Source organism: Oncorhynchus masou, chromosome 1, assembly GCF_036934945.1.
Source record: "Oncorhynchus masou masou isolate Uvic2021 chromosome 1, UVic_Omas_1.1, whole genome shotgun sequence".
NCBI lineage: Eukaryota > Metazoa > Chordata > Actinopteri > Salmoniformes > Salmonidae > Oncorhynchus > Oncorhynchus masou.
In genome coordinates this window covers 63091812-63117410 of record NC_088212.1, presented here as the reverse complement: position 1 = coordinate 63117410, position 25599 = coordinate 63091812, and the positions used below count along the sequence as shown (strand labels likewise).

Here is a 25599-nt window from a genome sequence, read left to right as displayed (position 1 = left end):
GTTATCATGTGATACTTCCTCATCGCTTTCTTCGTCTTGCTTTCTGCAATGGATGTCTGTCTAATTCAAACTTTGATATTGTTTTGTAGTTTAATATGTTGTTTTTGGGCAGATACTCCTTCAAACAAGTCGACTCCGAACATTATCATCATTCTTATGGATGACGTAAGATGTTGATGCATTTTTAGTTTGGGGAGTGTTACTTTTGGGGGATGAGACAAGGGGGATCACGAAAACCTGTAGCATGATTACTCTAATGGAATGCTGACATGACTGGATGTGTCCTCTCTGATTATATACCATGTATACTTGAAATATATTGACATACAATAATACACAGCATGCCAAAATATGCTTTGTATTTGGTCTCTGTCGGGAAATGGTAACCATTTCTCTGCAACTCTATTTGAGATGTTGTGTTCGAATGTAAAGGCTGCTTATCATAGCATAAGGATCCACTAACATTTGACAGCTTGTTCCTCTAATGTTTTTAGATGGGCTGGGGAGATTTGGGAGTGTTTGGCCAGCCCTCCAAGGAGACCCCAAACCTTGACTCCATGGCTGCCCAGGGGATGCTGTTCCCCAACTTCTACACAGCTAACCCCCTCTGCTCTCCATGTGAGTGTCAGCTACATACATGTCATACTTTATTAAAATTCCAATTCTTCAATTCAAAGATATAAAAAAACATTACACTGATTATAAAGACATAAAGAATTCAATGTCTGAATAGCTAGTGTGGTACCAATTCTGGATAGGAATTGGCACCACATGCATAAGAACCTGACTGTCAGTGCAACAATCAATGATGACAATTCAATAATATTGTGATTGTCATTGAAGAGGAATAGTTGCAGTGATGGTAACGTCACTGTGATTAAGTGGGATTTGGGTGAGAGGTTGGTGGTAGATGCAGGCATCCTTCAAAAGCCTTTTGAAACAATGTGACGCATACATCAGAAGCCTAAGCTGTGTGTGTCTGGGTGATAGAGGGGAGAAGACTCATTATGCTAATAGGGATAATACACTATTGAAATATGCTAATTATACCTAATTTGGGAATTTGAATAAACGTGTTATGCAAAATAGATCGACCCTTTTCTTTTTTCTAATTAATATTTAAGCAAATAAGACCTAATCAATTGCTTATCTCATATGTGTGTGTGATGTGAGTGCCTGAAGGAAGCCAACTGCATCATACCTGACTATTTGAATTAACGCCACGGAGAGGGTATTAGAGGATTCAGCCACTGAATGTTAATTAGAAATGTAACCATATACTGAAATGGTACGTGGCTTCATCACAATATCCAGGGTGAGCTCCTATAAACACTACCGTTCAAAAGTTTGGGGTCACTTAGAATTGTCCTTGTTTTTGTTTTTAAAGAAAAGCATATTTTTTTGTCCATTAAAATAACATCAAATTGATCAGAAATGCAGTGTAGACATGTTGTAAATGAGTATTGTAGCTGAAAATGGCAGATTTTTAATGGAATATCTACATAGGCGTACAGAGGCCCATTATCAGCAACCATCACTCCTGTGTTCCAAGGGCACATTGTGTTAGCTAATCTATGTTTATCATTTTAAAAGGCTATTTGATCATTAGAAAACCCTTTTGCAAGTATGTTAGCACAGCTGAAAACTGTTGTTTCTGATTAAAGAAGCAATAAAACTGACCTTGTTTAGACTAGTTGAATATCTGGAGCATCAGCGTTTGTGGGTTCGATTACAGGCTCATAATGGCCAGAAACAAATATCTTTCTTCTGAAACTTGTCAGTCTATTATTGTTCTGAGAAATGAAGGCTATTCCATACGAGAAATTGCCAAGAAACTGAAGTTCTCGTACAAGGCTGTGTACTTCACCCTTCACAGAGCAGCGTACACAGGCTCTAAACAGTATGGAAAGACGAGTGGGAGGCCCCGGTGCACAACTGAGCAAGAGGCAAGTACAATTGAGTGTCTAGTTTGAGAAACAGATGCCTCACAAGTCCTCAACTGGCAGCTTTATTAAATAGTACCCGCAAAACTCCAGTCTCATCATCAACAGTGAAGATGCGACTCCGGGATGCTGGCCTTCTAGGCAGAGTTGCAAAGAAAAAGCCATATCTCAGACTGGCCAATAAAAAGAACAGATTAAGATGGGCAAAAGAACACAGACACTGGACAGAGGAACTCTGCCTAGAAGGCCAGCATCCCGGAGTTGCCTCTTCACTGTTGACGTTGAGACTGGTGTTTTGCGGGTACTATTTAATGAAGCTGCTAGTTGAGGACTTGTGAGGTGTCTGTTTCTAAAACTAGACACTCAATTGTACTTGTCCTCTTTCTCAGTTGTGCACCGGGGCCCCCAACTCCTCCCTCTATTCTGGTTAGAGCCAGTTTGCGCTGTACTGTGAAGGGTGAAGTACACAGCATTGTACGAGATCTTCAGTTTCTTGGCAATTTCTTGCATGGAATAGCCTTCATTTCTCAAAACAATAATAGACTGACGAGTTTCAGAAGAATGGTCTTTGTTTCTGGCCATTATGAGCCTGTAATCAAACACACAAATGCTGATGCTCCAGATACTCAACTAGTCTAAATAAGGCTAGTTTTATTGTTTCATTAATCAGGACAACAGTTTTCAGCTGTGCTAACATAACTGCAAAAGGGGTTTCTAATGATCTATTAGCCTTTTAAAAGGATCAGTTTGGATTAGTTAACACAATGTGCCATTGGAACACGGGAGTGATGGTTGCTGATAATGGGCCTCTGGAAACCAATGTAGATTTTCCATTAAAAATCAGCTGTTTCCAGCTGCAATAGTCATTTACAACATTAACAATGTCTACACTGCATTTCTGATCAATGTTATGTTATTTTAATGGATGAAAAATGTGCTTTTCTTTAAAACAAGGACAATTCTAAGTGACCCCAAACTTTTGAATAGTAGGGTATATATTTTTATTTGAAAATATAGCCTGACGCAAAACCCAAATGCAAAGCTCAACTTGGTTCATACCTACAGTACCAGTCAAAAGTTTGGACACACCTACTCATTCAAGTTTTTTTTTTTACTACATCGTAGAATAATAGTGAAGACATTAAAACTATGAAATAACACATATGGAATCATGTAGTAACCAAAAAAGTATTAAACAAATCAAAATATATTTTAGATTCTTAAAAGTAGCCACCCTTTGCTTTGATGACAGCTTTGCACATACTTTTTTATTTATTAGTCTTTTTGGTATTTTTTTCCCTTTATTTCTTTATTATTACATTTTTTACCCCCTTTTTTCTCCCCGATTTCGTGATATCCAATTGGTAGTGATAGTCTTATACCATCGCTGCAACTCCCGTAGGTACTCGGGAGAGGCAAAGGTCGAGAGCCATCTGTTTTCCGAAACACGACCCTGCCAAGCCACACTGCTTCTTGATAATGCTTGCTTAACCTGGATCTAACTAGTTATATACTGTGGAACTTTATGTAAAATCACATGCAGCCTCTCCCACTTTAACTACGCATTCAGCTGATAATTTAAATTGTTTATCAAAACATGATTTTGACGTCTCTTATCCTATTACTCCTTAGCCAGAGCTTCACTTCTGACAGGACGATTACCAGTTAGGAATGGATTCTATACCACCAATGCCCATGCCAGGAATGGTGAGCTCTAACACTCTCTTTTGAGTTATATTTTCCTTGCTGCTTTGCCACACAAATTAATGTAACCCCTGACCTTTGCAGCCTACACACCCCAGGAGATAGTAGGAGGGATCTCAAGGGATGAAATTCTATTACCACAGATACTGAAGAAGAAGGGTTACGTCAACAAGATCATCGGCAAGTGGTGGGCACCATTCATTATGATCTAATTTGAAGTGGTAACAATAGTGACAATTCTAATTCTGTGTTTCTCCTTCCCCCATCATTTGTCCTGGCCTAAGGCATCTTGGCCACAGAGCTCACCACCTACCTCTGGAGCATGGTTTTGATGAATGGTTTGGTGCTCCAAACTGCCACTTCGGTCCCTACAACAGCAGCGACAGGCCTAATGTCCCGGTCTATAACAACTCTCAGATGGTGGGAAGGTATACACACACCCTGCACACACTCCTACTCTCACTCACTCACACAGAACAGAAAACATAAAAATCCTCTCTCCCGGACTCTTTCAGTGTTTGGCTCGGCTGGCTGCTCCTCTGAATGAGGATAGTTTTTTTTACTCTTCTCTGTACCAGCTGCGCTTGTGTATTCCATTTTCCGCCCATTTGTTTTCCCCAAAACAGCCATATGTGTATTCGGGGTCATTGGCGCTAGCAGGCGGGCGCTTTTTGCGCTTAGCCGTGGGTTTAATCAGCATAGCGTGCCTGAGCCTGGACAGACGCACACACACGCACCCAGGAGACGGCAGGTTGCGTTGGCGGTGTGTGAGGACACCTGGAACAGCCCGAGCATGAGAGAGACGGCGGGCGCTGCTGCGTCTACTGTTCCACGCTTCAGTACTATCTCATAACAGTTCCCCTGCTCTTCAGAGACTTCTCAAATCTGCTTCTCTAAACTTCCCTCTAATCACAGCCTGGGAGGACGGGCTTCTCAAAGTCTGCTGCTGGGTTTTTGGAATAAAACGGATTGTTTATTAAATAGTGTTGTGTATGAGTCCTATTGATAACTAATAACTATTGTACTTATGTAGATGACACGGAAACTAATGAACTACATTTGTTTTCTAGATACTATGAGGAGTTTGGGATCGATAAGAAAACTGGGGAATCTAACCTTACACAAATCTACTTGGAGGTAAAGTGATTGAGTGGCAGACGTCTGTCCCAGTTCTTCCTTACAAATACTACTTGTTGTAGGAATTTCCAGGTGAAGGAAAAGGAGACCAGTCATTGATAAAGTCAGTCAAAATCAATCCAATTGAATTACCAGTTACCACAGGGAGATGACTCCAGCACAGAATCGGAGAAAATGTCTAACTGGCCTTCTCTAAGCATGCCCTTCTCTAAGCATGCCCTTCTCTAAGCATGCCCTACCTGCCCTTTATATTCTAATCTCACAGCACCAATGTTCTGTAAACACCGAGAGGCAGGTAGGAAGTCACAACATCAGCTGCTACAGAATCGCACAGTGTCAGAGAATATAATAACAATCCATATCTTCTGTCCTTGTACCTCCAGTCTGGCGCCAATCACCATGAACAGATATGAGAACAATCCATAACATTCACTATCAAGTCTAGTGACCCATCAACACATACACAAATTAGTGTCCCAAATAGAACACTGGAAATCATGTGTATTATATAAAGGGAAAAATGATAATATGCTAAGCATTGTGTTAATTACTTTTCACTGAATATGAACTTTATTCATATTAAATCTTCCCATTACACTACTGTTCTCTGTCAGTTTTGTAGTGAATTATCTGGATGGTGTCTGGTCTGATAGCAGACTATAATCAAATTTCTTTCCTTCCAGGAGGGCCTTGACTTCATATTCCACCAAAACATGGCCCAGCGGCCATTTTTTCTCTACTGGGCAGCAGATGCTACGCATGCTCCGGTCTACGCTTCAAAACCGTTCCTGGGGAAGAGCCAGAGGGGGCGGTACGATCACAACACTTGAAGCTACAATCATAAAATGTCAATAATAAAGCCATATCTAGAAAATGACACTTAGCTGCAAAGTGTTACACAGAGACATGTGATGTGTTGCTGACAAATCATGGAGAGTTTCTCCCAAAGCAGAGAGTTTGGATACCCTCTTGGTTATTAACCTGTATCATTGCTGGCTTTATTGATCTGGCTATTATAGGACCTAATTAGTACATTTCTCTTGACGATTTTTTACCCCGGTACAGTATTCCTGTTTTTGTACAATGTTTACCAAACTGGCTTGTTGTTTTAAAACTCTGCTTGAATCTCTGGGTCTTAGGCCATTGATTTAGGGGCTTTGTGAATGTGTGAAGTGGATGAGCTGTGCCTGCAGCAGTGTTACGGGGTGGGGAAAGTCATTAGCATGAGCCACTGCGTATTCTACTTGGTGATCAATCTCTCATCTCACACCTGGAAACGTGAGTGGAATTAGATGCCACTTGGAAGAACAGAATCACAGTATCAACATGAAGATTCAAAATCGAAATGAGAAAAATATTGTAATAATGAAGAGAAGAAAAAACCTGTTTCCTGCTTTGAGGATATTGTCAATTAAATGTAGATTTTTCACACCCCTTTGCCCCTCTGTGGTAGTGGTGAGGGTTAAGGGATGTGTTGCTCGTCTGGGCTCAGGTCACTTAGTATTCCTCTCAGTCTCGGTGAATACTCAGGCCTCACTAAGCAGGCATTTCTTCAGAATGCCAAATGAGGTTTTTGTTGACAGAGAAATGGATCAGAGATGAAAAGTGTTAGCCAGGTGCCTGGGATAGGTGGCTCACACCGAGATGGAATGCTTTTCCATTTTTTTCCAACAGGCTTTTAGTCCATGTTTTTTTTGTGAAAACTCTTGTTGCTAAATATCAAATGATTTTTAGTAAATACCTAATTTACCTCCATGTTTTCTAGAATAATGTAGCTTGGTTGATGGGTTTGCTTAGCCCTAGTGCCTACACATACCTGCCTGCCTGTCTGTCCTGTCTGTCCTGTCTGGTCGGTCTGGTCTGGTCTGGTGAGTTGGGATTGTGCATTTGAAGTTTCTGAGATACTGTAGTTTGAATGACTTGTGTGCGTACTGCAGGTACGGTGATGCAGTGATGGAGCTGGACTACAGTGTTGGACAGATGCTGGCCTGGCTGCGTGCTCTGGGCATCGACAAGGACACCTTTGTGTTCTTCACCTCGGACAACGGGGCCGCAGTGATGTCCGGCCCCAAGCAGAGTAAGATCTGCACACCATGATTTAGTCTCTCAACTCATGATACCAACAAATGCAATTCCATGCTTCTTTCTTACAGTTCTTGTATACATGGATAGATGTGAGTAATGTACTCTTATGTCTGAGTAGTATGTGTGGGTATTTTCTTTGTTTGGGGCTCCTTTCAGTTGTGTTTAAAGTAAGTTGTTTTAGTAATCTCTTTTATCATGGTGCTTAGCGTGTGAGTGATGTGTTTCTGTCCCCTGAGGTGGCAGTAACGGCCCGTTTCTCTGTGGGAAAGAAACTACGTTTGAGGGTGGAATGAGGGAACCTGCCATCGCCTGGTGGCCTGGACACATCCCAGCAGGCACGGTGAGAACTCTCTCTTTCTCTCTCTCCTACCTGTCTGGAACATCTCCAGGTTCTAGGTGTTCTACTTGTCTGGAGTTGGGGAACATCTCCTGGTATTTACACACAGCTGTGAGACACTGAATTGCTATATGTCTGTAAGCAGCTGGGTTTTCAAGCAGGTACCACATTAGAAAGTAATTACAATTAGTCATTTCAGTAATCGTCTCTCTCATATCATTGTAGTTCTTTCTTTCGATTGTGTATCAATGTCCTCAACATCATCACACCTCATATCACCTCAGGTGCTGGCATTGCAAAAACACATTTTTTTTGTTTGTTTAAATGTGTGGGTGTCCGCGTGTGTGGGTGTGTATGTGTGTGCAAGTGTGGACTTTTGTCAAATACTTTTTTGAGGTGGCAAGGTTCATCTTCTTACCCCCCCTTTCCTGTCTTCCTCCTCTGTGAGCCTGTGAGGAAGACTTTCCCCCTGATCCGCTAAGCCTGTGCGTTCTGCAAATGACTTTTAATTGTATTAGGGGCAGCTGTGACACGGGGCTGTGGCGCAGAGGGATTTTTTCTGGAGGAGCGAGCGGAGGAAGCAGTCTGTAGGCTGAAGTAAGCCCTGCCCCCGGCTCATATCGGAGGGGTGTGCTGTGGCCTGATAGCGCTGCAGAGTGGCGAGGGAGAGGGGGATTGGGAGCATCTTAAGCGGCTAATCTGTTTGTGTGTTTGCTGAGGTTGGATTGAGCTGTAATGAGGGCTTCTGTATCTGAATATGCCAGGCGCACAGGATAAAGGACAGGAAAAAAAAGTAAAGGGGTGGTTGGGATAAGAGAGGGAAGGGTGCACCCGTTGCAGTGCTCTACAGGGTTGGTTCTGGAAAAGATGGCAGTGCCAGGGAGGTAGGGAGAGTTTTGTATGCAGGGTCTTTGGTGTGCTGGTGCAGTGCCATGACAGCCCAACCTCTATGTACGTTTGTCTGTAGCACCTGCTGGTGGGTTAACTAGAGAAATTACTGCAGATGAAACACTTCTGAGAACAGAGTATTGTGAATGAGGCACCGCTGTTATGCTGATGAACGGGGATCATCGACTAGATTCAGCCGCAGGACGATTTTGTCTTGAGAGGATGGTCAGGGGGCCGGAACATAATTACAAATCATTTCGAGACGGCAAATTGACCGCAAGAAGCCCAAACAGATATAATATTTGACTAAAACATAATAATTTCAAACCTTGCTTACATTTTGTATACGATCTCATACATCTCTCTATTGTGCGTGGGAATACTCTATAGATTTCCAAAATTAAAAATCACTTGGCGCTGATTTGTTTTTGTTTTTTTAGTCTTTTTATGTTCAACAATAAAAAAAAAATATAATAATACATTTGGCCCGCGGGCCGCCAGTTGGGGAACCCTGCCGAAAGCCATCTGTGGCTTTATTCTGTGGATTGGGCAGGAATACATGAGACTAGCTCCTTTGACAAAGCAGCTTTGTTGTATGGGTTTCGTTTCATCTCCCTGCTGTTGGGGAGGATGGCCAAAGAGATGATTTCCCTCTCTGTTGCTTTGTGCGGTGCTGAAATCTCTCTGTTCATCGGCACATTGAAAAGTTTCATAAGCCCTGAACATAAATGCTGTGCATAATGAACGGCCACACGTGCCACATCGCTTTTATTAGGTGGATTGTTGGTACGGGGACCAGCAAACATTAACAAGGCCTACTCTAAATCGTTTCAGATTAAATGTGTTTTCAGGTTAAAAACTACTGCTGTTGTGTGTATATATCATATCAACTCACCATTGACGAAGCTGACACACTGATAGGAGTCATAGGTTTGGTTGGTCCAGTTTCAGGTTAGGCTAGGTAAAGTTATCTTCTAACATTCTCCCACTCATTAAAATAATCTTCAACAGAGGAAGAGGACTCGATTACTACAATCCGTGTCAACGCCACAGTCTTATTGCACAGTGATTTGATAGATTAAAGTAACAAAAAAAGTTAATCCGTGTGTAGATAAATCGAGCATATGCCATCGTGACTGTACTGGACGTAGCACTAATGAAAGTGTTAGTTGTTATTAATATTGAGGGACAGAGAGAGTTTTGGGAGATGTGTTGGAATGAGAGAGATGAGGTTGACGGCGGGAGCCGGGCACAGGTTCACATTCCCCTGGTGACTGAGGGGCCGCGTTGGGATGAGGCTGGCTGGCTGGGATGGAGGGGGAAAGGGAGGGCTTTTCCCCCAACGCTGCTGCTGCTGCTGCCACCGTCACAATCCCTTTTGTTGTGTTTATCAGCTGGGAGACACGGAGCCTGAGTGCGTTAGACAGGGATAGCAGGTCTGCCACGTCAGATAACTACCACCAGGGTTTAACCAAGAACCACACAGACAAAAGGCTGACAAAAAGAGTAAATACAGAAAGAAATATACAGAATGGAGAGAAAAGTGTAAATAGAAATAAATGGGAGATAATGAAATGGTGTCTCAACTATTTAGACTTTAAAAAAAAATGGATAGCTTTTTTTTGGTTGAGGATTTAGGGTTGTCTGTGCTACCTGGTAGTCAACTTCATTAATTATCCTTTTTGATTTCTCTTGTTTTTTTTTACATCGTGTGTGTTAAGCGTGAGAGTGCAGATAACGGAATGTGTTGCGGGGCCCTTTCTGGCTGGTGCAGTGGCTGCGGGAGAAAAAGGAAATCATTTTGGTAGTGTGTGCAGGCAGCTGATAGGAGCATGGCGGCGCAGCTGCTCTGGGCTGATAGCACTATCTGATTGTGAGCGTGCCGTCTCCCTCAAAGGGCTGCTCAGGAGAGAATGGAATGGAAGATCAAGGATGACAGTGAAAAAATTGCATTTTATCTGAAAATAGTTCAAAGTTTATAAATAAAATAAAGCTTTTCACAGGGACTGTGGAAGGGAGATAAAATAGCTAGCACTAGCCTGGGCCTCCTCTTCTCTCTCTTTCTCCTCACTCCCCCTTTTCTCCTAATTTACAGAGGCGTTTGTGAGGTTTATAATAAACCTGCGAGCGCAGATTATAGAGGAGACTGAAGAAATGCATCATCAGGACTCCCCCCCCACCCCCCCACCCACTTCCACTCCACCCAATACGCTGAAATGGTGGGCTTTCATAGGGGGCGCGTGCACACTGTTGGCCATTGTGCTGTCGTGTTGGGTTTCATGCATGGAGAGGGATCCCTTGGTGTCTCTGCAGGCTTCTGGTGTATCACAGCCTCCCAGTAGTGTGAATCACTCTGCTCTGAGAAGTTCTCTCTGCTCCCCAGCCTTGCTCTGATCACTGTGCTTCACAAGGCTGCCGCGTTTCGCTGTTCACGGTCCTGACATGGACACTCACCACATCTTTGGAGGAGACGCTCAAGCATTTTGACAGGATATTAATTGATTAAAGCAAATAAAGTGTAATTTGGGGAACAAAGTTTTAGTATTTGTAATTAAATTGATCAGTTTGTGCATCGATCTGGTACGTATGGATGCCCATGCAAGCCATCTAACTTCCTACAACAATCGCTGTTAAACTTTCATGTCAGCACCCATAGACAATGTGATTCTATCTGGATTTGAATTCCAATGTGTTATGGTTCAATACAAGGACTCTTTCTCCCATCTCCAGGTGAGCCAACAGCTGGGGACTGTGATGGATCTGTTCAGCACCAGTCTGTCTGTGGCAGGCCTCAGTGTTCCAGACGACAGGCACATAGATGGACTGGACCTCAGCCCTGTCCTCCAGAACAACACACTCATCAACAGGTTAGAACTCGCAGCTGAAAGAGGCTTAAATGGCCCTGTCAGAGGGATACATTCATGTAAGATAAGGTGATGAATATGATGTGTTCTGTATACTGTTTGTATACTTGCCCTCCTAACTTGGTCGGTACACATACAGTGCCTTGCGAAAGTATTTGGCCCCCTTGAACTTTGCGACCTTTTGCCACATTTCAGGCTTCAAACATAAAGATATAAAACTGTATTTTTTTGTGAAGAATCAACAACAAGTGGGACACAATCATGAAGTGGAACGACATTTATTGGATATTTCAAACTTTTTTAACAGATCAAAAACTGAAAAATTGGGCGTGTAAAGTTATTCAGCCCCTTTACTTTCAGTGCAGCAAACTCTCTCCAGAAGTTCAGTGAGGATCTCTGAATGATCCAATGTTGACCTAAATGACTAATGATGATAAATACAATTCACCTGTGTGTAATCAAGTCTCCATATAAATGCACCTGCACTGTGATAGTCTCAGCGGTCCGTTAAAAGCGCAGAGAGCATCATGAAGAACAAGGAACACACCAGGCAGGTCCGAGATACTGTTGTGAAGAAGTTTAAAGCCGGATTTGGATACAAAAAGATTTCCCAAGCTTTAAACATCTCAAGGAGCACTGTGCAAGCGATAATATTGAAATGGAAGGAGTATCAGACCACTGCAAATCTACCAAGACCTGGCCGTCCCTCTAAACTTTCAGCTCATACAAGGAGAAGACTGATCAGAGATGCAGCCAAGAGGCCCATGATCACTCTGGATGAACTGCAGAGATCTACAGCTGAGGTGGGAGACTCTGTCCATAGGACAACAATCAGCCGTATATTGCACAAATCTGGCCTTTATGGAAGAGTGGCAAGAAGAAAGCCATTTCTTGAAGATATCCATAAAAAGTGTTGTTTAAAGTTTGCCACAAGCCACCTGGGAGACACACCAAACATGTGGAAGAAGGTGCTCTGGTCAGATGAAACCAAAATTGAGCATCATGGTTTGGGCCTGCTTTTCTTCAGCAGGGACAGGGAAGATGGTTAAAATTGATGGGAAGATGGATGGAGCCAAATACAGGACTATTCTGGAAGAAAACCTGATGGAGTCTGCAAAAGACCTGAGACTGGGACGGAGATTTGTCTTCCAACAAGACAATGATCCAAAACATAAAGCAAAATCTACAATGGAATGGTTCAAAAATAAACATATCCAGGTGTTAGAATGGCCAAGTCAAAGTCCAGACCTGAATCCAATCGAGAATCTGTGGAAAGAACTGAAAACTGCTGTTCACAAATGCTCTTCATCCAACCTCACTGAGCTCGAGCTGTTTTGCAAGGAGGAATGGGCAAAATGTCAGTCTCTCGATGGCCAAAACTGATAGAGACATACCCCAAGCGACTTATAGCTGTAATCGCAGCAAAAGGTGGCGCTACAAAGTATTAACTTAAGGGGGCTGAAAAATTTTACACGCCCAATTTTTCAGTTTTTGATTTGTTAAAAAAGTTTGAAATATCCAATAAATGTCGTTCCTCTTCATGATTGTGTCCCACTTGTTGTTGATTCTTCACAAAAAAATACAGTTTTATATCTTTATGTTTGAAGCCTAAAATGTGGCAAAAGTTCGCAAAGTTCAAGGGGGCCGAATACTTTCGCAAAGCACTGTAACTTGAACTTTGTCCCGCAAAATCATGGACCACTCAATAAGAGTTTCATCACATGCAAGTCTGAAGTTAGGATTTGGCTATGAGGTCAGCTATGCCCTCTGCTGGTCACGGTACTTTGGGAGTTTGTGCCCCTGCTGTAAGATGGGCGGGCGGATGTAGGCTTTGGGAGAGCAGCGGCGGCAGTGCCCCCTGTAAGGAGGCTGCTGGCTGGTGCCCAGGGAGAGGGACCACCCTGGTGGATAAGGTGTTCCACCAAGCACATAATGGGATGAGCCATGGCAGCGTGGTGGTGGGGCGCGAGCCTGCGAGGGAGGGCCAGGCACTGCAGCACAGGGGGAGGGGGGTTCTGGAGCTGAGAGGGCTGCTGCTTATCACAGGAATCCAGCAGTCACCAATCCCATTTCACACCCAACAGGCCCATCTTCTATTACCGCGGCAATGAGATGATGGCAGTCAGGGTTGGGCCTTACAAGGCCCACTATTGGACGTGGAGCAACTCGTGGGAGGAGTTTAACCAGGTGAGTCCCTCTTATTGACTGTAGTGTGTATTTCACTCTCAATTCAATTCAATTCAAGGGGCTTTATTGGCATGGGAAACATGTGTTAACATTGCCAAAGCAAGTAAGGTAAACAATAAAAATTAACAGTAGACATCACACATACAGAAGTTTGAAAACAATAAAGACATTACAAATGTCATATATATATATATATACAGTGTCTTTACAAGGTACAAATGGTAAAGGACACAAGATAAAATAAATAAGCATAGATATGGGTTGTATTTACAATGGTGTTTGTTCCTCAGTGGTTGCCCTTTTCTCGTGGCAACAGGTCACAAATCTTGCTACCCTGATGGCACACTGTGGAATTTCACCCAGTAGATATGGGAGTTTTTCAAAATTGGATTTGTTTTCTAATTCTTTGTGGATCTGTGTAATCTGAGGGAAATATGTCTCTCTAATATGGTCATACATTGGGCAGGAGGTTAGGAAGTGCAGCTCAGTTTCCACCTCATTTTGTGGGCAGTGAGCACATAGCCTGTCTTCTCTCTTGCTCTCTCTCTCTGACTGTAGATTATCTCTCATTGTCTCTCTCTTTCTTTCATCCCCACATCCTCAGCAAGCCATCCACAGTGCTCTATAAAAACACACATTTGGTAGTCAGTGTTATCTTGAAAACAGCTCATCAAGTGGTTGTTGTGTACATCAGTGGCTAATGAATATTAATGAGGACACCCCACTTCACCAAAGTACTATCATTAATCAGCACTGGCTGTCGCTGGTGGAGCATTCTCCCCTCCTGCTGAGTATCCTGCTCTTCCCTCCTGCTGAGTATCCTGCTCTTCCCTCCTGCTGAGTATCCTGCTCTCCCCTCCTGCTGAGTATCCTGCTCTCCCCTCCTGCTGAGTATCCTGCTCTCCCCTCCTGCTGAGTATCCTGCTCTCCCCTCCTGCTGAGTATCCTGCTCTCCCCTCCTGCTGAGTATCCTGCTCTCCCCTCCTGCTGAGTATCCTGCTCTCCCCCCTCCTGCTGAGTATCCTGCTCTCCCCTCCTGCTGAGTATCCTGCTCTCCCCTCCTGCGGAGTATCCTGCTTTCCCCTCCTGCGGAGTATCCTGCTTTCCCCTCCTGCGGAGTATCCTGCTCTCCCCTCCTGCTGAGTATCCTGCTCTCCCCTCCTGTGCCCTGAGAAGTAAGAATGTTTTCTCTCCTTCTTGAGGCACCCTTTAAAATATGTCCTGCTCCTCTCCCTCAGAAAACTCAGTTTCAAACGTGCAAGTTTGCATTATGCCCCATCGGTTGCTTAAATTGCTCTCTCCTAGAGGGCCGCTGAATCAATAGCAGCCTCCTTTATCAGCTCATGTGAACTGGAGTGGAACTTCACAAATAATGGCGTCTGATTGCCTGTGTGTTGCCTATCGATTGGTATGTGTGCGTGTGTCCATGAATGTGTGTGTCTGCGAGCAAAAGATGGTTTGAAGGGGAGGCTCTGGGTCTCCAAAGCTGTGACTCTGAGAGTTAATGTGTCGGTTCTTCACCAGAATGGGCAGCATGCATTCAGAGCTTTACAATGACCCTAGACATTCACATCTCACCCGAGAGCATCCATCACACAGAAAAACCACTCTTTATTTCAAGCGGTTTTAAATGGGTCTGAATATTGTGCTGAATCGTTGATCCATCATTCAAGCTTACTATTTTCTCACCAGTTGTAAGTAATGTTGTGCATTTACTATTTATGTGAAGTAAAAAATAAAACAAGGATGGTGTGTCTTTCTGAACTTGATATTCAATTATGGCTTAATAGCCATGAGCTCTACTGTGATTTTTCTGGTAAAATCCAAGAGATTTGGTGATGTGCAAAATTAGACATTTCACAGGGTTAAGTGGATTTCATCAAACACTCTTGTTAGATGGTGTGAGGTATGTGTTGGGAATGGGAACGGTCTGTGTCTGATATCTGCTCGGCCTGGTCTTTGGTGGGTAGCATACATTTAATATGACTCTTTATATCATATTTTTCTTTGAGGAAAATATGAAACCAAAATGCTACTTTTGCATTCCATTTTATGTCCCTTGATTCCTCCCCTCATCTTATAATGCTGGCTACTTTACTCCATCTTTAAAAGAACATTGCTGTACGATCTGCTGTCTTAAAACCATGAGAGATATGGAGTTCTGCTGTGTCTTTTTCTTGGATACAGATTAAAAGGGCTTTCTCACAGTTCAAGGGGATTTAGGCTCTTTTACATTTCTAAGACCAATGCACAGAGACTGCTTCAGGAGACTATGTGGGCAAGTCTGGATCATAGTGCGCTATGCAGTGTACTGAAGTGAGGTGTGTGTGTGCTCGTGCCTGTGCTCCTTTGAGCGAGGCTGCTTGTGGTCCCAGAGGGGAGTCTGTAGAGTGCCTTACAGATGAGTGCTCTCTCAATATTAGTCGTGTTGCTCACAAGGGCACCTGAGAGGTCTCCCCAGGGGGTCTGGAGGGGGCTGTGACTCAATCAGCCTCTGTCAGAGGCAGGCTGCTACCCCAGAGAAGGGGGGGGGGGGATAGGGGAGCAAGCCTGCACACTTTTGGGGGTCGGCAGGACAATTGTAACAGGCCATGGCCCCACATTCTGACTGGCAGAGAGTAGCCACATACAGTTGAAGTCGGAAGTTTACATGCACTTAGGTTGGAGTCAAGCTGACTGAGTTGACTATTCCTTTAAACAGCTTGGAAAATTCCAGAAAATTATGTCATGGCTTTAGAAGCTTCTGATAGGCTAATTGACATCATTTGAGTCAATTGGAGGTGTACCTGTGGATGTATTTCAAGGCCTACCTTCAAACTCTGTGCCTCTTTGCTTGACATTATGGGAAAATCAAAAGAAATCAGCTAAAAATCAGAAAAAGAATTGTAGACCTCCACAAGTCTGGTTCATCCTTGGGAGCAATATCCAAATGCCTAAAGGTACCACATTCATCTGTACAAACAATAGTACGCAAGTATAAACACCATGGAACCACACAGCCGTCATACCGCTCAGGAAGCAGACGCGTTCTGTCTCCTAGAGATGAACGCACTTTGGTGCGAAAACTGCAAATCAATCCCAGAACAACAGCAAAGGACCTTGTGAAGATGCTGGACCCACTGGAATTGTGATGCAGTGAATTATACGTTGGAAAAATAACTTGTGATGCACAAAGTAGATGTCCTAACTGACTTGCCAAAACTATAGTTTGTAAACAAGAAATTTGTGGAGTGATTGAAAAACTAGTTTTAATGACTCCAACCTAAGTGTATGTAAACTTCCGACTTCAACTCTATTTCCCTGACATATTACATCATTTAAGCAGCAGCATACAATACATTTTTGGACTCACCTTGTGAGCAACTGTATATCCACAGTAAAACGAGTCCTATATCGACATAACCTGAAGGGCCGCTCAGCAAGGAAGAAGCCACTGCTCCAAAACCTCCATAAAAAAGCCAGACTACGGTTTGCAACTACACATGGGGACAAAGATCATACTTTTAGGGGAAATGTCCTCTGGTCTGATGAAACAACAATGGAACTGTTTGGCCCTAATGACAATTGTTATGTTTGGAGGAGAAAGGGGGACGTTTGCAAGCCGAAGAACACCATCCCAACCGTAAAGCACGGGGGTGGCAGCATCATGTTGTGGGGGTACTTTGCTGCAGGAGGGACTGGTGTACTTCACAAAATACACTGCTCAAAAAAATAAAGGGAACACTTAAACAACACAATGTAACTCCAAGTCAATCACACTTCTGTGAAATCAAACTGTCCACTTAGGAAGCAACACTGATTGACACTAAATTTCATGTGCTGTTGTGCAAATGGAATAGACAACAGGTGGAAATTATAGGCATTTAGCAAGACACCCCCAATAAAGGAGTGGTTCTGCAGGTGGTGACCACAGACCACTTCTCAGTTCCTATGCTTCCTGGCTGATGTTTTGGTCACTTTTGAATGCTGGCGGTGCTTTCACTCTAGTGGTAGCATGAGACGGAGTCTACCTGAGCCACACAAGTGGCTCAGGTAATGCAGCTCATCCAGGATGGCACATCAATGCGAGCTGTGGCAAGAAGGTTTGCTGTGTCTGTAGGCATAGTGTCCAGAGCATGGAGGCGCTACCAGGAGACAGGCCAGTACATCAGGAGACATGGAGGAGGCCGTAGGAGGGCAACAACCCAACAGCAGGACTGCTACCTCCGCCTTTGTGCAAGGAGGAGCAGGAGGAGCACTGCAAGAGCCCTGCAAAATGACCTCCAGCAGGCCACAAATGTGCAATGTGTCTGCACAGACTCCATGAGGGTGGTATGAGGGCCCAACGTCCACAGGTGGGGCTTGTGCTTACAGCCCAACACCGTGCAGGACGTTTGGCATGTGCCAGAGAACCCCAAGATTGGCAAATTCGCCACTGGCGCCCTGTGCTCTCACAGATGAAAGCAGGTTCACACTGAGCACATGTGACCGACATGACAGAGTCTCGAGACGCCGTGGAGAACCGTTCTGCTGCCTGCAACATCTTCCAGCATGACCGGTTTGGCGGTGGGTCAGTCATGGTGTGGGGTGGCATTTCTTTGGGGGGCCGCACAGCCCTCCATGTGCTCGCCAGAGGTAGCCTGACTGCCATTAGGTACCGAGATGAGATCCTCAGACCCCTTGTGAGACCATATGCTGGAGCGGTTGGCCCTGGGTTCCTCCTAATGCAAGACAATGCTAGACCTCATGTGGCTGGAGTGTGTCAGCAGTTCCTGCAAGAGGAGGGCATTGATGCTATGGACTAGCCCGCCCGTTCCCCAGACCTGAATCCAATTGAGCACATCTGGGACATCATGTCTCGCTCCATCCACCAACGCCACGTTGCACCACAGACTGTCTAGGAGTTGGCGGATGCTTTATTCCAGGTCTGGGAGGAGATCCCTCAGGAGACCATCCGCCACCTCATCAGGAGCATGCCCAGGCGTTGTAGGGAGGTCATACAGGCACGTGGAGGCCACACACACTACTGAGCCTCATTTTGACTTGTTTTAAGGACATTACATCAAAGTTGGATCAGCCTGTAGTGTGGTTTTACACTTTAATTTTGAGTGTGACTCCAAATCCAGACCTCCATGGGTTGATAAATTTGATTTCCATTGATAATTTTTGTGTGATTTTGTTGTCAGCACATTCAACTATGTAAAGAAAAAAGTATTTAATAATAACATTTCATTCATTCAGATCTAGGATGTATTATTTTAGTGTAAGCTTTATCTTTTGGAGCAATGTAGATTGGATCATGAGGAGGAGAAAATTATGTGGATATATTCAAACAACATCTCAAGACATCAGTCGGGAAGTTAAAGCTTGGTCGCAAATGGGTCATCCAAATGGACAATGACCCCAAGCATACTTCCAAAGTTGTGGCAAAATAGCTTAAGGACAACAAAGTCAAGGTATTGGAGTGGCCATCAAAGCCCTGACCTCAATCCTATTGAAAATTTGTGGGCAGAATTGAAAAAGCGTGTGTGTGCAAGGATGCCTACAAACCTGACTTAGTTACACCAGCTCTGTCAGGAGGAATGGGCCAAAATGCACCCTACTTATTGTGGGAAGCTTGAGGAAGGCTACCCAAAACCTTTGACTCAAGTTAAACATTTTAAAGGCAATGCTACCAAATATTAATTGAGTGTGTGTGAACTTCTGACCCACTGGGAATGTGATGAAAGAAATACAACCTGAAAGAAATAATTCTCTCTACTATTATTCTGACATTTCACATTCTTAAAATAAAGTTGTGATCCTAACTGACCTAAGACAAGGAATTTGTACTAGGATTAAATGTTATGAATTGTGAAAAACTGAGTTTAAATGTATTTGGCTCAGGTGTATGTAAACATCCGACTTCAACTGTAGGTAACAGTCACAGGCATACCGTAGCCCCAGGGCAGAGAGAACACGTTGACAGGTTTGAGGTGAGGAAGACATGATACTATATACTAAACAGATATAGTCACACACACTATACACCATGTACTGTACACATCTACACTCAGCTCCCTTGCACAGATTCCTCCATATCTTCAAACAGAGAGACGGCATCAGGGTCAGGTGTGCAGTGATTAGGTCGGTCTGTAGGTGGACATCATTGACAGCACAATGCATCTTGCCATCCATTTTGTCTTTTTAATTGCATTTTCTTTTCAAGGGCACTTTCTCAGGGTCAGTTGAAGTAGGTTATCTGTTACCACCACAGTCTCCATTGTCCTCTGAAGTGGGCGTTTAGGAGCTAAAGATATATTGTGTATGTATGTGTGTCCACTCTAACAGGGCATTAACTTCTGTCCAGGCCAAGAGGTGGCAGGCGTGACCACCCACACCCAACAGGAACACACCATGCAGCCACTCATCTTCCACCTGGGGCGGGACCCCGGGGAGAAATACCCTATCAGGTGAGTGCTCACTAAAACAAACAAAGATTCCCTGGTGTACTGTTCGATTGTACTGAACGTAAAGTGAAAGGCAAGGGAAATATAGACCGGCCATGGTGTTGGCCAGCCAATCTCCACACAGCTCAGCAAACAGCAGGCCTCTGGTTAAATAAGAGAAGACAAGAGCAGAGGAGGAGGAGGAGGAAGGGGTTGTGGGATGTTGGTGGACAGGATCTATAGGGTCAATACTGATCCAGTTGTGGGAAAGAGGCGCGGTGAGGGCTGAAGATTGATCTGTGCAGCCCCAGACTGGCTGATTAAACGCTATTCTTTGTGATTTGAAATAGCTCTTTAAAGCTCGCTTTCTTGCCTCAGACCCACTGCCAGAAGTAAAAATTGCGAGACAAATTGTTCTAGTATAAATCGAGAGTGCTGTTTAATGGACTTTTGTGTTCATTCGAACATGACCCCGTATCTATAGTTAAAATTGTGTAAAAAAAAACAGTTGGGTGTTGCGTTAGTTTTGATTTAGAATAGTGATGGTAATGATGGTGTAAAAATGTGGACAAAAATGGCCTTGAGTACAAAAGAGGCATTATTCTTTTTTACTTCACTTTTTTATCGGCAAAGACACTCATAGATGAACAAAAGCGTGACACACATTCATATAGTTTTCATAATGATTTGATGAGGGAATACAATTTCCTATTATCTAGCTTTCTCTCTGATCTGTCTTCATTCTCCTTAATGTTTTCTTCAGTCGGATTAGCTCCTGTCCCCCAGGCTGTTTCACACCCTCTGGCTGGCTCCCTCACTTACCATCTCTCTCTCTCTCTCTCTCTCTCTCTCTCTCTCTCTCTTCCTCTCTCACTTTATCACTCTCTCCTCCTAATCTCTTCCACACTCCTTTTTTCACTTGAAGGAGATGGAATAATTAAACATTCATGTTGTTTTTGATCAGCCCATCTCATCTCGGCTCTCTTCTATTCATTCCGCATAATTAAAAACAGAAAAATCTATAGCAGTGTTTTGTTGAATGCATTGAAGCGTATATTTGGTCGTGTCCCAGACTTCTGGAGAGGAGGAGCTGTTTTGGCACCTGGAGAGAGGACCCTGCGTCCCCTCTTCCCCTCTCCAAGTGGGTGGGGGTCATTGGGGTGGTCTGTAAGGTCACAATATTCCAGCCCCATCTCTCCAGCCCCAGTAATGATACCCAGCCACCCTCCACCCCCACTGCTCTCCCTCCCACCTCCTCCCTCTCTCTGTTTCCCTCTCTCATGTATGTGTGTCAGGCAGGCTGCTGGCCATGTGCTCCTTGGGCACCCAGCTGGACCGGCTGGCCATCATTAATCTCTGTCTGCACCTAAAGAGCCACTTAAGATGATGTAGGGCCTGTCTGCACACATACCTTCAGTTGTGTGGCAGGCTGATACTACAGAAGTAACACACGCTGCCCAGGCAGTCGCTCCACTGTCCCAGCCTCTTAGGATACATGGACACACTCACTAGAGACCTGCTGCAGGAATCCAGGGGAATACAGAAGATGCTTTTCCATTCATTTCGGAGTTAGGATATTTCATATTTTGTGTTTCTCATTGATGTACAATAACAAGACCATCACAAGCACACAGAGATCAGCATTCTACCGCTGTGAGACATTTAGATAAAACATTTATTTGTCCGATTGTCAGTGAATTTTCAGACTGTACATGAGCACATGAAGTTGTTCTTATTGGTCCTCTTCTATTGGTGTGGTAGATGACTCCTGTGGTTAGTAGATCAGTGGGAAGGTGTGGCTGACTGGGTCCAGTGTATAGTAAGACAGCCCAGTTCTCCCTGCCTGTGTCCCAGTGGGACTGGACTTAGCCCTGCCTCCTGCTGCTCCGGCTCACTTCCCCTGGGCCCTCGTCACCCTGTGCTGAGCACTTAAGTCCCAGCCTGCCTCGGGCTAATGTAGCAGGCAGCCCTGCACACTCTGGCCTCATCTGCTGCCGACAACCACTTCAGCCCCCAATCAATAGTCTTCACCCGAATTGCTCAATTTCCACAGGAGGAGGAGAAAGGGCTGAGGTATTTGATTGTCTCTTCAATTCCCTCTGCTTGATGCCTGCCTGTGTGTGTGTGTGTGTGGGTTCGCTCTACCAGTGGGGTTATGAATCACTAATCAGAGTGTAGTGACACACCTGAGCAATGCCGCCTTCCCCCTGGGTGTCATGCATTATAAATCAAAAGAGTTCATTTGCATGCAGCGTTATTATTATTATTCCAGTTTTTTCTTTAACACCAGTGAGCTAAGGGTTCTAGTAATGATAATGAGGCTGTGCTGACTGGAGTTTTCTTTATTTGTGGAGAGGGAGGAGAGAAATAAACATGTTTTTATCTATATATTTTTAGGGTTAGGGTGCTCAATGCATAGACAAAGAATAGTCTTATCTCAAAAAGGGCTGAGTGTACACTTTGCACACCACACGAAGCCGCTGAGAGGGGGAACGGCTCATAACAATGGCTGGAATGGAGTAAATGGAATGGAATCAAACACATAGAAACCACCATGTTTGATACCATTCCATGATTCCGTCCCAGCCATTACTATTTGCCCGTTCTCCCCAATTAAGGTGCCACCAGCCGCCTGTGTTGCAGACTGCGTTTGGTCTGGCTCTGATGTATGGTTCTAATATTTAGTGAGATAAAGCAGCTGCAGAAGTTATCTGAAAATGAATCACAGTGATCAATACAGAGCAGAGAAATAGATAGGATGGTAATGAAATCTTCATTTTGATCAAGATATTGTCTTTGGTCCATGAAGCAGAATTTGTGATTTCAAATACATACATAGTAAAATTTTGTCTGAAATGAATCACTTGTTTCTATAAAAACCTTTACTCATTAAAGATATGATCAAGGCCGTGGTATGTTGTGATTCTGAGTCATTGCACAGTATTGTGTCACCACACAACCATAAGAAATAACCAGCAAGCCAAGGCGGAGAGCAGATGGTAAGTTTAGACCGCCATGGCCTTGTTAAGGACCTAAAGGATGAGTTGGGGTGGGGAACACTGGAGCAGTAGAGTAGTGAAGGTGGGAGAGCAGAGGGTGTGAATATAGGACAAGCACAGACTGAGGGAGGGGGGGAGCAGGTGCTATTGTGTGGCGGAAGCCCCACTGCCCTCTGGGAGGGGGGGGGGTGAGCCGGACAGGGCCTGGGGTTATTATACTAATTGACACTTCACCTCGCACACGCGCACACCCACCCCAGGGGCCAATCAGAGAGCTGACTTTGGGGAGGGGCGGGGGGGATGGAGCTGGCACAGGTGCTGCTTGCGACTGTATTATGGGTGTAATTGCACTGGTGATATTTGTCTATCCACGTGTCGCGCCACCAACTGCCCACGCCCCCAAACACACAGAGCCCATTAACCCTACAGGTCCTATTGAGAGCAGACAGAGCAGTGTTCCTTTGAAACACTTCAGGGCCTCTGCGTTTTACACACTGAATAGAATAATGCACAGAGGTGCTCCGCCATGTCCAACAAGAATAATTGAGAGACAGGGGATGGGAAACATGGCACATCCTGCTGAGGGCAGCCCCGAAGGGGCAGTGTGCGTGTATACGCTTGTGCATGAATTGATAGGTGTGTTTGCTATCAAAAGGCTCTCGTCTCATATGAGTTAAGCTTGTCGGCTTTAAACTAGCGTTTCAGTCGTTAGTGTACATTCGCTATGGATTATATCAGTTGTTTAAAGGCAGGCAGGTGTCATACAATGATAATAGATAGTCATTTTAGGCTGCAGAACACAGACTAAGCTGCAAATTTATGAAACCGATTTCTGAGAAAATGTTTTACTAATCATACAGAGATTGTTTTACACTGGTCTATATTGTAGGCCTACTGTGTTTTGTGTATGAATGTGCATTTGTGTGAGCAGTGACCTTCTGTCATCTGTCTATATGCTGTGACCGACATCTATTCTGTGTTAAATTGTATAACCACGCCATCGGTGTGGTGTGTGTGGAGGAAAGTGAAAACCTGAGTGTTTCTCCTTGACCACGCTCTGATTGGAGAGCCTCGTGCATTTGTTCAGATATTTTAGGTGAATCTGTGTGTGTGTGTGTGTGTGTGTGTGTGTGTGTGTGTGTGTGTGTGTTAGTGTGTGAATACAAGATGTGGTTGCACGCCTTTACTGTGCTGTTGTAATTCTAGATGTTGTGGACATAGGCCAATATTGCCTGACTTATGTTTGTATGTGTGGTGAGTGTTTTGCACAACTACTTACGTCTGTGTGTTTCTCTGCAGTGCTGTGACTAAGGAGTACCAGGATGCACTGAGTCGGATCACAGCAGTGGTAGAGAAGCATAAGAAGGGTCTGGTACCAGGTGTGCCCCAGCTCAATATGTGTGACATGGCTGTCATGGTAAGATCAATATTTCACAGAATGTCCATTCCCCATGTATCATGTTTTTAAAACTTGTTTCACATGATACATTTTATTTCATATTATTGTTCTGTGGCTTTTGTTTTCGGTGTTAACATCACTGTGTTCTTTCTCAAAGAAAATTATTTTAGAAAATAAATTGACGAAGTGCTTGCTGTTGTGACACCTTTTCTCATTTCCTCTATCTTTTATAACGCTGAATTCTTTCAGTAAACGTTGTGGACACAATTTCAGATTTGTTTACCAGAGTTATTTTCTTTCCCTTTGCTTGTAAAATAATAGACTCTCTTATTGTTATTTTGGAAAAACACAGCAGTGTGATTCTTGGACCTTTTGTCCCAGCAACTGTTTTGTGGACATTAGCTGCTTTTGGAAAAATTAGGGAGTGTTTGTCTCATTGGTTTTGGTTTTTACAAAACAGCTAAAAAGAAACATTGCTGTGAATGCTCATTGCTAAAGCACTGTTTGTACTTCAATGTGAGATGTGTAGCATCAGCTCCCCCATGTGGTTTCCTTGGAGAACATAATGTAAATCATGTTCAGCTCAGGTGAATGAATGTATAAGAATGTTTTCTGTGGGTTCTTTCACTTACAGAACTGGGCTCCTCCAGGATGTGAAAAGTTAGGAAAATGCCTTAAAGCACCCAAGTCACAGCCCTGGAAGTGTGACTGGCCACACTAGCTGTTTCAGAGCCACCCTGGGAAAAGGGAGGATGTCAGCGAAGATGCTGCCTTGATGAAGAGCCATTTTCAGGAATTCAACTTGAATTTATATTTGTTTTTAAACTTGTAATGATGAAACAGAACAGCATATGGTTTGAATGAAGGACATTAACAATGGGACGAATGCTGTCTGGGTTCCATATGATTATTAATAGAATGAAGCTGATTTGCAACTGCTTTTTTTTATGATGCCATTACTTACTAATGCACTATTGTGGAGGACTTATTGAAATAGGGCAAAATCTTTTTTTTTCTCCAACTAGAATAAAAGCATTTTACCCAACTTTGTCTTTCATCTCTTATGAGATGGTTTTTAGTGTGTGACAGATCAAAGATTTCTGTGTCAGCTGTTGGGTCCTCACTTGCTTCCACAGTCAGTCTTAATAATAATAATTTAATAAACTTTGAGTGCTTTTTATAATATAAATCTCAAAGAGCTTCATAAATAAACAAGCAATATATCATGACAGGTCAACCAATAGAGGCCAAGTCTTTGAATGCTGCATACTCTGCAGATGGAGAGGGTCAGTTCATGGTTTGAGAGGATGGAACTGGTCAGAGGGTGGTAAATGATGGTGATGGAGTTTGCTGTTGATCTTGTACAGGGCAAGTCTGTGAACCAGCCTGAGTCAAATAGCCACTGGAATTCTCCTCTTCCACTCTGAAGCACCTACTTGGGTGATGCCTCGACATTCCTCTCACTATTATGAGAGGAATTATTCTAATTAATAATAATTCAATTATGGCTAAACCCAGCCTATTTCTACAATGTATCTTTTGAACATTTTATTTTAAACCTTAGCCAGACTGCTAACCGTATGTCTAACCTTAAATTACGACCAAAAAGGTAATTTTTGTTGTCAGATCTTTACGATATTGGCAGCCAA

The 25599-nt window shown here is 43.8% G+C and overlaps 1 protein-coding gene across 2 annotated transcripts; it reads left to right on the top strand.

Moving 5' to 3' along the window:
- The first annotated feature begins 2 nt into the window (after positions 1-2).
- Positions 3-24995, top strand: galns (galactosamine (N-acetyl)-6-sulfatase). Of its 2 annotated transcripts, XM_064977014.1 has the most exons (14): positions 4-165; positions 495-618; positions 3576-3650; positions 3732-3834; positions 3932-4075; positions 4718-4784; positions 5468-5595; positions 6722-6861; positions 7106-7209; positions 10825-10961; positions 13043-13145; positions 19455-19576; positions 23851-23968; positions 24585-24995. In XM_064977014.1, the coding sequence occupies exons 1-14, from the start codon at positions 49-51 to the stop codon at positions 24669-24671; spliced, it is 1569 nt and encodes a 522-aa protein (XP_064833086.1). In that variant the 5' UTR covers positions 4-48; the 3' UTR covers positions 24672-24995. The 2 variants fall into 2 exon arrangements, with proteins under 2 accessions (XP_064833093.1, XP_064833086.1); XM_064977021.1 differs by lacking the exons at positions 23851-23968; positions 24585-24995 and having other exon boundaries at positions 3-165; positions 19474-19574.
- Positions 24996-25599: the final 604 nt, after the last annotated feature.

Bases quoted from the DNA above. Each gene is read 5' to 3' on its own strand.
- galns (XM_064977014.1), top strand. From the start codon at position 49: ATGGATGTCTGTCTAATTCAAACTTTGATATTGTTTTGTAGTTTAATA. The intron at 5,596-6,721 runs GTACGATCACAA...TGCGTACTGCAG, and splicing joins GGGAAGAGCCAGAGGGGGCG to GTACGGTGATGCAGTGATGG. The intron at 13,146-19,454 runs GTGAGTCCCTCT...CCACTCTAACAG, and splicing joins CGTGGGAGGAGTTTAACCAG to GGCATTAACTTCTGTCCAGG.